At 44.5% G+C, this 12,740-nt stretch overlaps 1 protein-coding gene across 1 annotated transcript in view; it reads left to right on the top strand.

The window, feature by feature from the left end:
- LOC137323999 (sodium-driven chloride bicarbonate exchanger-like) overlaps positions 1–12,740 on the top strand; it is a 174,002-nt gene that overhangs the window by 34,149 nt on the left and 127,113 nt on the right. The window contains exon 3 of the mRNA XM_067988170.1: positions 11,595–11,738. Coding sequence (XP_067844271.1) covers positions 11,595–11,738 — 144 coding nt within the window. The remainder of the gene's footprint in view (positions 1–11,594; positions 11,739–12,740) is intronic.

Below are 12,740 nucleotides of genomic sequence, written 5' to 3'. Positions count from 1 at the left end.
AGAAGCGATTCATAAAAACCAGCATCATTTCCAGGTACCCAGTGACTTACTGACAGCCTCCTCATCACAAGTCACAGCAGCCTTAGCCAATTGCTGACCTAGAGGTGCTACCTGACCAGATGAAGATGTGAAGGGAACACTTGCTGGGTAGTCAAGGGAGGAAGCCAGTGAAAGGAGTTGCGAGAGCTATGGGGAGGAAGGTGGTAATGACGCTGAGTGCCCCCTCTCACACCCAGGACTACAGACCAGTGCTGGAAATCGTTTAATGACCAGATGTAGGCAGGCAATGTAAGAGAGATGCCACCTCCTTCTATTTGCTTTGGCACTATGGGACCCTCTTCACTGCTCCCCCTCACTTCTTAAATGGAATGAAAATTCATCATACACAGCACACTGGTTCAGAAACTTCTGTTTGAAACTACCCTTACAAGCCTTTCTTGCGTACAACCCTTCCAATTCGGGCATCTCATATTTCATAAACCTTGTCGCAGATGCCTTCTCTGTAACATCAGCTGCAAACCGCATCTCTATTCTGGGCTTCAGATACTTGGAGATGGGATACAAGTGAAACTTTCTTGGAGCATTCAGGATCTAGTGGGAAACATTAGGTCTCCCGCTGATCAGTGGCCACCCTGAACCTGTGTTCAGTATCAGTGGCACAACAGGAGTCTTCAGAAATGATGCAGCTTTCTCTCAGCATCTGTCAGGCCTCCCACTAAGCCCTTCAGAGGCCTACTCAATAGTAAGCGGCAGGGCCAGCTTGGCCAGGTAGTTTGAAAAGAGATAAATCCTACAGTGAACCCCCAGGACTCAGCTGTCATGAGGGCCATCTCAGTCTCGAGGCTTTTGGTGCATGCGTGCAACTAAGCACCTCTCATGACACTGGCCCTCAGGTTGCATTTAAAGAAGCACCAAGATAGGTCATAAGAAAGCACGTCCAGACACCCGGGAAAGCACCATTACAGCCATTAAAGATTCATATGAATTACATTTTCAGTAATAATAATTTAAACAGATGTTAATGTTTTCATTGGTTCTGTTGTTCAATGTGCTCATTAGGTTTCAAGCAGTCTAGTTGAGGTGAAGTAGCCTGGGAGTTTTGTGAGGCCCAAAACCAGATGTTTTCACATGAAAGGGTTGGATCAGCCATGATGCTGGGGAAATGTGGTGATGGATGTGTAGTCGGGGGAGTGATATAAATCCTATGTGAATGTTTGATTAATAATCTAATAATCGGTCTATGTATTTTCCTGACAACTGGGATTGCAACCTCCTCCAAATCAAGATCCTCCTGAGATTGGGTTGCAGCTGCTGGGCTGGAAACAGAGCAAATAAAATACTAATCTCGTCCTGCCGTTAAATTCGGCAGGACCTCCGCCTTCCCGACATTTCCAGGTTTCCCGGCCGTAGACACGCCCCCGCTCCCTCCCCAAAAGTATTTGGGGCCTATGGTACACTGGTTCCCTGTTGCAGATTGGAAGGAACCAGTGGCATAAGCCGGCAGAGTTGTTCAGGCACTTGATCTGGGCTGCAGGTCTGGGTGCAAAAACTGGGACAGGTAAAAAAAATAATCATCCAGGACGTCCTTGGTGAATCCAAGTCTGCAAAGAAGCAAAGCCATAAAAAGTGCAAACAAAGCACTCGGGTTCATTTCTAGGGGAATAGAATTCAAAAGCAGAGAAGTTATGTTAAATGTATATAGAACCTTGGCTAGACCACACTTGGAGTACTGTGCAGAGTTCTGGGCCATGATTTTAGCATGGCAGTGGGAAGTCAGCAGATGGGTGGATTTGCGCCTGGGGAACCCAGAGGCAAAGTGAGCGCATTTAAATCTGCGATCGTATCTTGATTGCAGACAATTATCTTTGCTTCCGGGTTTCACGTCTCCCGGACTACTGCACATCTGAATGACATGATTTAAAGCACACTATTTAAAGGGCCAGTCCGAGAATGGATTTTGAAGGAGAAAGGAGTAATGGAGCCCAGGGAAGCAAAGGCTGCCCCTAGATTTAATGATGCCTCCCTGGATGTACTGCTGGCTGCAGTGAGAGCCAGGAGGGAGGTAATGTTTCCAATGGATGGCAGGAAGAAACCTGGCTGTGTAACCAAAAATGCTTGGCTGGAGGTGGCAGAAGAGGTGAGCAGCAGGAGCACGGTGCCCAGGTCTTGGGTTCAGTGCAGGAAGTGTTTTAATCACCTAATCAGGTCAAGAAAAGTGAGTACGGTTGCTGATTCACCCACATCCTGTGTTGTTCAACAACCCCCCCTCCCCCGTCACACTGTGTTGGCACGCCTACCCCATCACATAACTCCTCACACCTACTTAAGTGTCAGCAGCAGTAACCATCCTTCACTTTCTATGCACTTCCTCAACTGCCCATTTTTGTTCACCCACCACTGCCACTCACCCAGTCCTGATGCAATGCAATGTATCTGTCTGATAGTCACACTCTGATGCATCTCTTTCATGGTCAGCCTCACACAAAGCAGTGCATCCATCGGGTGAATACATCGTCTTCAGTCACTCACAGGTCTGTTCTTTCTCTCCTTGTAGAAGAAGAGAGCACAAAACGCAAGGGAGAGGAGCAGAACTGGAGGTGGCCCACCATATAGTGGAAGTGACAGATATGGAGCAGGCAATAAGCCGGACCGTCGCACAGAGATGGAGAGATTGGCAACCCGCAGATGGCTGGTGACAGAACTTTAACATCTTTCACACTCATGATGAATTGATTTTATCAATGATGTAACTGTGCCAGACCTCAGTATGGTCATTGGAAAGATTGTCAGTTTTGCGATGAATCATTAATATCACTTTTTGTTGTCTTCCAGAGCCTTCACGCCTTCACGAGGAATCAGCAGAAATGGAAGAAAGCGATTCCTCAGAGGAGCTCATTCCTTCTGAGGGTGCACCGTCACAGGCCGTACAGCCATGCACCATCGCTAATATTTGCACTTCGGTGGGCCCTGTTAGACAGTTGGATGGGTCGTCATCTGATGATTCACTACTCACAAGTGGACACGAGTGGACACTAGTGGCAGGGGCAGCTGTGGAGTGTCTGCGTCGGGGGGCACACTCCTTTCCAGCTCTGCTCAGCCGGAAATAGATGCTGAATCCCGGGGGCCATTGTTGAGAAGGAGAATGATAGAGGTACAGCAGCAACGTTGCGAGGTAATGGAAAAAGTGCCACTCACACTCTCCACAATAGTGGAGAGGATGGAGGAGTCCAACTTCATCACTAGTGGATTGGTGGCACAGGTAAATACAAGAATGTCTGCGATGGAGAGAATGGTTGCCTCCATTGAGCTTCATGCACGCTCTCAAATGAGTCCATGAAGGCCATGACAGTGGCCCTGTGGACTCTGGCTGCCAACATGTCTGCCGCCTTAAACAGGCAGACAGATATGTTAGCTGTGGCCTTACAACTCAGCATTTCTGGCCACCAACCTGCTGGCCAACGGAGTAGCGGGAGTGATGTTGCGCCGGCCCGGGGGAGAGATGATGGTGAAAGGGGACATGGAAGTGGGGACTTCATTCAAAGTGCTCCCACATCTCACCTGTTGCCCACTCCTCAACCAGTAGCCGCAATACTGCCTCCTCTCCCGATGGCCGAGTCTGTTCCTGCACAGGTGCAGGTGGAGCAGTCTTTGGCCGAGCCCTCACAGGCGCCAAAACCCAGAGGTCATAGGCCGAGAACATCTCAGCAGTCAGGGCAGGTATCTGAGCAACCTGCCACTACCTCTGCTGAAGCCACAGGGGATGCACCATGTAGAAGCGGTAGAAAGAGAAAGGCTAAGCAATTGTAATTCACCAAGGGTATGCACAAGGATGTTTGATGAGCTGTCATATTGTTAATTTATATATTTTTTTGTATGGCACATTAAATTTAATCATTATCACCACCACTATCACATCCTGACCATTATTGAATCTCTTTTGTGAATTCATCTTTCATGTGCTTCATCATGAATGCCAAGACATGATGCCACCCATTGGGCGGGTGTGCACTGGGTGTATGTGTGGTTGAAGGACTGTTTTTGCAAAGGAGGGGTGGGTGGTGGGGGGGTTGTTCCAGGCAGCCTGAGTATTCCAAAGTATTCAACATGCATGTCTCATTATGAGAACCTGTTTGAGGTGAGTGAACCCCTGGCATCACGGGCAGCGGCTGCTCCCCATCTTCATTTTCCCCCTCTTCAGACATACTGTGGAATAGATCCATTGTGCCCCCCACCTGCCCCCCCCATCCTGATCTTGTCAGTTTGAGGGGCCCCAAAATGTAGGTAAATTTGTCTAAACACAAGAATTCTCAGTCTCATTAAAGAAATCTCAGCCAATTGTATGCGAGAACTGAGTGCCCAGCTGCAATACCTCACCTTTTATTGAGATGTGTCAATAACTGGTCTAAAGGGCCAAATGAGCTTCGGCTGTAAATTGTCTCAGTTTCAATGGCATGTTTCAGAAGCCACGGGAGACATGTTCAGGAGAAGTTAAATCTGTTTCTGTTGCAGAATCCACACAAAATGAAGTACCTAAAGTGTTTCAACTACCTGAATTGGCCCTTTAAATATTGGCCCGCCGGCTTTAAGTGAGGACGGGACTTCTGGGTTTCTGTTGTGGCGCGCATCCCAACGCATCTGGTTTAAACCCAGGAGTGGGCTTGTTGGAGCCAGGATGCGATGCCATTCCAAAAAGCTGCTACTTTAACCTCCCACCTGCCCCCAACCCATCTGTTTTTACCCCCCTGGCCTCCATATTACAAAAAGGATAGAGAAGCACTTGAAAAAGTGCAAAAAAGATTTAGAAGGATGATATCAGAACTGAGACAGTATAACTATTACAAAAGACTGAACAGGCTGGGGCTCTTTTCTCCAGAAAAGAGAAGACTGAGAGGTGACCTGATAGAGGTCTTTAAATTATGAAGGGTTCAATAGGGTGGACGTAGAGAAGATTGGAGGGAATTTTAACCCCCAAGGACGGATGGTTTGGGGGCGGGTGGGAAGGTAAAAATGTCAAAACTCTCTAACCCGTCCCCAACCCGCCTCCAACTTCCGGTTTTAAAGGAAGGCACGGTTTGGGTGCGTGCAAGTAACCTGCTTGCTGGAGGTGGGTCGATCATTATTCATATGCTAATAAGACTCATTTCAAGAGATCTCAACAGGGATTTAAAATTAATGCCTCCAACGCAGGTTCCCGGAGGTTCGGGAAACTCATCAGTCAAACGGAGGCGAGAATGAACGGCACTTCATGAGGCTGTTTAAACTTCTCACTTCGATATGAATAAAGGCTCAGTGGCTACAGCATTCTTGTGCTGAGACATGTGTTACAGAAGCTTGGAGGCTTTCAAACAGACAAAATCAGGATGAACATAAGGACATAAGAAATAGGAGCAGGAGTAGGCTATATGGCCCCTCGAACCTGTTCCGTCATTCAATAATATCATAGCTGATCTTCTACCTCAACTCCACTTTCCCGCCCTATTCCCATATCCCTTGATTTCCTTAGTGTCCAAATATCCATCGATCTCAGTTTGTTTTAATCATAAACCTCAGTTGGGGGAGTGGGGGGGTGGGGGGTGGCGCCATGGATGCTTTCAGTTGGAATTTGGACAAGGAAGACAATCGCCATCCACAGCAGCAAGGTAATGCTGTGGTGGGAGCTGCAGGTGCACAAGAGAGAGGAGAACTGCAGAGAGGAGAACAGATTGGAGAACAGCAGAGGCGCTGAGGTCGCAGGAGACACTACCCATGTAACGGTGCATAGACAGAGGGTCAACTTCCTTGACCTATCTGAAGAGCAGTGCCTCCGCAGGCTCAGATTGATAGGGCGGGTGATCACAGACATCTGCAGCCTCCTAGAAGAAGGAGCCTGCTGGGCTTGGTGGCCACGATTGCCATTTGCTGTCAAAGTCACCACTGCCCTCAATTTCTTTGCCTCTGGCTACTTCCAGGGCGCCACTGGAGACATGTCGAGGGTCTCTCAGTCGGCTGCACATAAATGTATAAGCCAGGCCACGGATGGGTTCTTTTCCAGGGTGTCAACTTATATCAAGTTCCTCTGCGATGACAATAATCAGAATGAGCGGGCAGTCAGATTCACGCTTCTTGCTAGCTTCCCATAGGTACCGGGTGCTTTCGATTGCACACATGTGGCACTCCGAGGACCACCAGAGCAACCAGGAGCATTTATCGACCACAAGGGATTTCATTTCATCAATGTACTGCTGGTGTGCAAGCACAAGAAAAGATTCATAGAATCATAGAAAGTTATGGCACAGAAGGAGGCTATTCAGCCCATCGTGTCTGTGCCAGCCGAAAAAGAGCAATCCAGCTTAATCCCACTTTCCAGCACTTGGTCTGTAGCCCTGTAGGTTACGGCACTTCAAGTGCACATCCAAGTACTTTTTAAATGAGTTGAGGGTTTCTGCCTCTACCACCCTTTCGGGCAGTGAGTTCCAGATCCCCACCACCCTCTGGGTGAAAAGATTTCTCCTCAATTCCCTTTTAATCCTTCTGCCAATTACTTTAAATCTATGCCACCTGGTCACTGACCCACCTGGTAAGGGAAATAGGTCGTCCCTATCCACTCTATCTAGTCCCGTCATAATTTTATATACCTCAATTAAATCTCCCCTCAGCCTCCTTGGTTCCAAAGAAAACAACCCCAGCCTATCCAATCTTTTCTCATAACTAAAATTCTCCAGTCCTGGCAACATCCTTGTAAATTTCCTCTGTACCCTCTCTAGTGCAATCACATCTTTCCTGTAATGTGGTGACTAGAACTGTATGCAGTACTCAAGCTGTGGCCTAACCAATGTTTTATACAGCTCTAGCATAACCTCCCTGCTCTTATATTTTATGACTCGACTAATAAAGGAAAGTATCCTGAATGCCTTTTTAACCACCTTATCTACTTGACCTGCTACCTTCAGGGATCTGTGGATATGCACTCCAAGATCCCTCTGTTCCTCTACACCTCTCAGTATCCTTCCATTTATTGTGTACTCCCTTGCCTTGTTTGCCCTCCTCAAATGCATTACCACACATTTCTCTGGATTGAATTCCATTTGTCATTTTTCTGCCCACCTGATCAGTCCATTGATATCTTTCTGCAGTCTACAGCTTTCTCACTATCAACTACGCAGCCAATTTTTGTCTCATCTGTAAACTTCTTGATCAAGACCCCCACATTCAAGTCCAAATCATAATATGTAGTACAAAAAGCAACAGACCTAGTACTGAGCCTTGCGGAACCCCACTGGAAACAGCTTTCCAGTCACAAAAACATCTGTCAACCATTACCCTTTGCTTCCTGCCACTGATCCAATTTTGGATCCAACTAGCCACTTTACCTTGGATTCAAATGAGCATTTACTTTTTTGACCAATCTGCTGTGAGTGACCTTGTCAAAAGCCTTGCTAAAATCCATGATTACATCAAACTTGTTATCCCCATCGACCCTCCATGTTACCTCCTCAAAAAATTCTATCAAGTTAGTCAGACACGATCTTCCCTTAGCAAATCTATGCTGACTGTCCTTGATTAATCTGTGCCTTTCTAAATGACGATTTATGCTGTCCTGCAGAATTGATCCCAATAATTTGCCCACCACCGAGGTTAGACTGACTGGCCTATAATTACGCGGTCTATCTTTCTCCCGTTTTAAACAATATTATAACGTTAACAGTCCTCCAATCCTCTGGCACCACGCCTGTAGCCAGAGAGATTTGAAAATGATGGTCAGAGCTTCTGCTTGCTTCTCTTAACAGCCTGCGATACATTTCGTCCAGGCCTGGTGATTTATCTACCTTCAAAAATGCTAAATCCCTTAATAATTCCTCTCTCACTATGTTTGTCCCATCCAATATTTCACACTCCTCCTCCACCTTAACTACAATGTCCGCATCGTCCCCTTCTTAGAACATAAGAACATAAGAAATTGGAGCAGGAGTAGGCCAATCGGCCCCTCGAGCCTGCTCCGCCATTCAATAAGATCATGGCTGATCTGATCCCAACCACAAATCTAAAGAACACAAGAAGTCGGAGCAGGACCCGGCCACATAGCCCCTGGGCCCTCTCCGCCACCCACAGGGCATTGACCGATCCGAACTCAGCTTCATGTCCAATTTCCTGCCCGCTCCCCATAACCCCTAATTCCCTTTACTTCTAGGAAACTGTCTATTTCTGTTTTAAATTTATCTAATGATGTAGCTTCCACAGCTTCCTGGGGCAGCAAATTCCACAGACCTACCACCCTCTGAGTGAAGAAGTTTCTCCTCATCTCAGTTTTGAAAGAGCAGCCCCTTATTCTAAGATTATGCCCCCTAGTTCTAGTTTCACCCATCTTTGGGAACATCCTTACTGCATCCACCCGATCAAGACCCTTCACAATCTTATATGTTTCAATAAGATCGCCTCTCATTCTTCTGAACTCCAATGAGTAGAGTCCCAATCTACTCAACCTCTCCTCATATGTCCGCCCCCTCATCCCCGGGATTAACCGAGTGAACCTTCTTTGTACTGCCTCGAGAGCAAGTATGTCTTTTCTTAAGTATGGTGACCAAAACTGTATGCAGTATTCCAGGTGCGGTCTCACCAATACCTTATATAACTGCAGCAATACCTCCTTGTTTTTATATTCTATCCCCCTAGCAATAAAAGCCAACATTCCGTTGGCTTTCTTGATCACCTGCTGCACCTGAAGACAGACACAAAGTATCCATTAAGAACCATACCCACATCTTCCCCTCCACACATAGATTACCTTTTTGGTCTCTAATAGGCCCTACTCTTTTCTTAGTTATTCTCTTGCTCCTTATGTATTTATAAAACATTTTTGGGTTTTCCTTAATTTTACTTGCCAGTATTTTTTCATGCCCTCTCTTTGCTTTCCTAATTTCCTTTTTAACTTCACCCCTGCACTTTCTATACTCCTCTAGGCTTTCATGACAGTTCCTCATCCACAACAATAACACATTTTAATTCTATAGCTCTCCTCATGCTCAAGAAAACATCTCAAAGCTTCACATTAAGGAGGAAAAATCAATGGACACTGAGTAGGATGGAAAAACAGAAAATGGTCTAGGTTAGGCGAAGTTGGGGTGCGCAAAGGCTCAGTTGAAGTGGCAAGCTTTGAGGAAGTTCTTGAAAGCAAGGAGGGAAGTAGCAATATGGAGGGAGCTCGGCAGGGAGTTCCAAAGAACAAGAATATAGTGACTGAACAAATGGGCATCAATGGTGAAACCAGCACAAGAAATATTCTGGTATCAAAGGATGCCAATAGAGGCGAGGATAAGGTACTGGGAGGGGAAAATGAGGCAGTTAAGCTGTCTACAGGAGCAGAGTCAGTAGCATGTGCTGTAATAAACAAGGCGAAAGATGCCCAGGTTGCGGCAGAGGAAGGCTGTGAGCAAGGGCAGTAGGGACAAGTGTACGACAATGGAGAAAGAGAAATTTAGCAAAAAAAAAACATTGGATGGGGCTAGGGAAGAGGGTGAGGGAATAAGAGAAGTGAAGATGGGGGCAAGAAAGAGAGGAGGGTGAGGCTGGGAGTAAGTGGGTAGAGGCAGAGGAGCTGGGAGGGAGTTGAAATAGAGCAAGAACAAAAACCTACAATACTAGATATATCCAAAAGTAAAATGGAACATGTAGCATACAAAAACATCAAAATTTGCCCACCAATTCCAATAGCCTCCCTTGCTCAAACGATCCTCCCCCCCTCCCCCAACAAACAGAAGAATAAAACAGTTTTGGGGCCTCTGAATATACTGGTCTGCATCCATACTTCATGATGTCTTTCCAGCAAGCTGACTTCCCAAGTTCAGAGGCCCCCACATACACTGACGTGCATTCCCCAAGCAGACTAAAATTCCCAGAACCACTGTGAGGCTGGAGTTCCAATGCATGTGCAAACCAGTCCTCTTGTCAAGTTAGTTAATACAACTGTGAAATATACAGTGCACAAGTATATTTCACAGTTGTATTAACTAACTTTTCAAAATTTATACTAGTTAAGTATCTCATTAGCACTTGACAAGTGTTAAAACATTATTATTACAAGTGAGTTGTGTATTTTTGTTCCTGCTAATGAAGTTGCATTCTTAGGAATTGCACATTCCTTAATTGTGCCTTCCTGTAATTTTTTTATTAGGTTGTGAATTATGATTTAAAAACAGGCATTTCTTTTTGTTGAAACAGAGAAAAATATAGTTTTGAGTTTTATGCCTTTTTCCTTTGTTGTAATTTCCTATGATTCTTGTTCTCAGAATGCTGCCACATGCATTAGCCCATGGGAAATCTGTTATCTTTATCTCTACTACAATTTTCCAAGTCTTTTTCTCTTCTCAGCAGCTATCTGTTGAGGTAGTTGTCTGTAGGTCCAACCTCTTGCTGTCTACCAAAAACAACCTTTAATTTTTGAAGGATTTTGTTTGAAATGACATATTCTTTGTGATTTAAATTCTTTTTTTTCTGGATCATACTCCATAATGATTTGCAGAAAAAATTCATACTTATTTAACTTTAGACTGATCTCTACTTTAATGTATATAATTTTTAATGAAACATGAAATTGAGAGCAAATAGATTTGGGCAAAGTTATGTGGTCAGGACACGTACAGTCTTTATTGATCTGATGCATCATTTTCTATCACTACAGTGTACATATGATATATGATTATGACATATAATTTGTGCCTATTGAAAATATGCACCCTCCATTAAACCCTATGACACAATTTACTTATTTGAGAAAACCATTATCCAGTGATTGAATAATTGACTCACAATTCTTCACTTGAATAAAATAAAACAAATTATGATTTTCTAAGTGTATTTCCAGTGAAAAATGATTCCAACTGACACTTATGCAGATTTCCATTAAAATTTGGAGTACTATCAGGACGGCTAGTGCTGCCTTCCAAAGACTTAGAAAAAGAGTTTGGAGTCAACACAGTATCAAATTGCAAATAATCATGCTGTCACACTTACTCTATAGCTGTGAAATTTGGAAGAAAGTATTGTAAGCAGATCAAAGAGTTTGATATGAAGTGCCTCACTGCCATTCTTAATATCATCTGGCAGGACAAGGACAAAGTCTCCAACATTGACCTCTTCACAGCAGGAACATGCAGGAATGAGGCATGCTGGGGAAGGTGTAAATGAAACAGGCTGGATACATGATGAGAATGCCAGATGACAGACACTCAGGACCATATTGTACTCCGAGCTGAAGGAAGGAAACTGCTCCCATGATGGCTAATGAAAGCTCTTCAAGTCACCCTGAAGCTAAAACTCAAAGACTGCAGAATACAGTTTGAGTCTTAGAAGTCAAAGCTAAGGAACAGAGGGATGGAAAAGTTCAAATTTAATGGAGTTTGACAATTCCAAAAAAATCAGAATTGCTAACACCAAGGAGATTCAGAAGTACAGACTGCAGTTTGATTTTAGCTGGTTTGAGTGTCAAAACTAAAACTAATGGCCAACCTATTTCATCACCGTCATTCTTGATTGTTGCTATGAACGCAACTAGCAAAAATAACTGAATTGTACTGAAATTGTATACACGAGGAATCTTACTTTCTCCTCTTTGTCTGCAGGTCATCGGACTTTGTATATTGGTGTTCACGTACCCCGGGGAAGGCGAAGCCACCGACGACACAAGCATCATGGACACAAACATCGCAAGCGTGACAGAGAAAAGGACTCTAGCCCAGAGGATGGGAGAGAGTCTCCTACTTACGGTAAGGTATTTTTCTGTCATTATAAGGATCATAGCAAAGATGTGGTGGTCGATTTTAACTGTTCCTGCCGGGCTGGAAGTAGGTGGTAGCAGGTCGGCCGTCTGTTTACACCTTGCCCGATAAACTGAGTAACCATCCTGTCTTGTGTCAGTTGTGGGAAAACTCATAGGATTCATAATTTGTGATAAAGTTAATGGCCATTTAGAAATGCATGGGTTAATTAAGGACAGTGAGCGTGAATTTGGTAAAGGCAAATTATGTTTGACAAAATTACCGTTCGCCAGAACTCTGTGGAGATATCTGTGATCACAGGTGGATCCAAAACATGCAGGGTGGAGTTTAAATTGGAATCCATGTGGAATAAGTCGGAGCTGAAGATAGTTGCTGAGAAAAGAGATGTGGCTATGAAAATGAGCTTTAGCAAACACATGATCAAACACGAGAAGGGAAACAGATAGCAATGAAGGTGAACAGGGTGTAAGAGACAAATGAAAATTCCTTCGGAGCGCATTTAAGTTGGGCATTCCTGGAAGAGAAGTGGCAGTGAATTAAACAATAAAACAAAAGCAAAATACTGCAGGTGCTAGAAATTTGTAATTTTAACAGAAAATGCTGGAAACAATCAGCAGTTCAGGCAGCATCTGTGGAGAGAGAAACAGAGTTAATGCTTCAAGTCGATGGTATTTCATCATATTTTGGGGTTTTTGTTTTGAAGAAGTGTCGTGCCCGCCATTTTGGGGCCCTCGGCAACCGCGTGCAATGTAATTTCTGGGCCACGGAATGCGGATGAATGGGCAGAATAACAAGAGCTCGATCATTGTTTCCTTGCAAATATTTTGCTATTTCCATATAGTTACTACAGTATTGTCATTCACCAATAATTTCAACTGAGCTAAAATACATTATTGATACTTGCTGGTTATCTTGTTTATTATGCTCAGCTATTAGGAAATTTGGATGCTCAGCAAAATGAAAGGCCTTCATTTAATTAGCACAGTTCTT

The sequence above is a fragment of the Heptranchias perlo genome, chromosome 7, assembly GCF_035084215.1.
Source record: "Heptranchias perlo isolate sHepPer1 chromosome 7, sHepPer1.hap1, whole genome shotgun sequence".
Classification (NCBI taxonomy): Eukaryota; Metazoa; Chordata; class Chondrichthyes; order Hexanchiformes; family Hexanchidae; genus Heptranchias; species Heptranchias perlo.
This window is presented reverse-complemented; position numbering and strand designations above follow the sequence as displayed.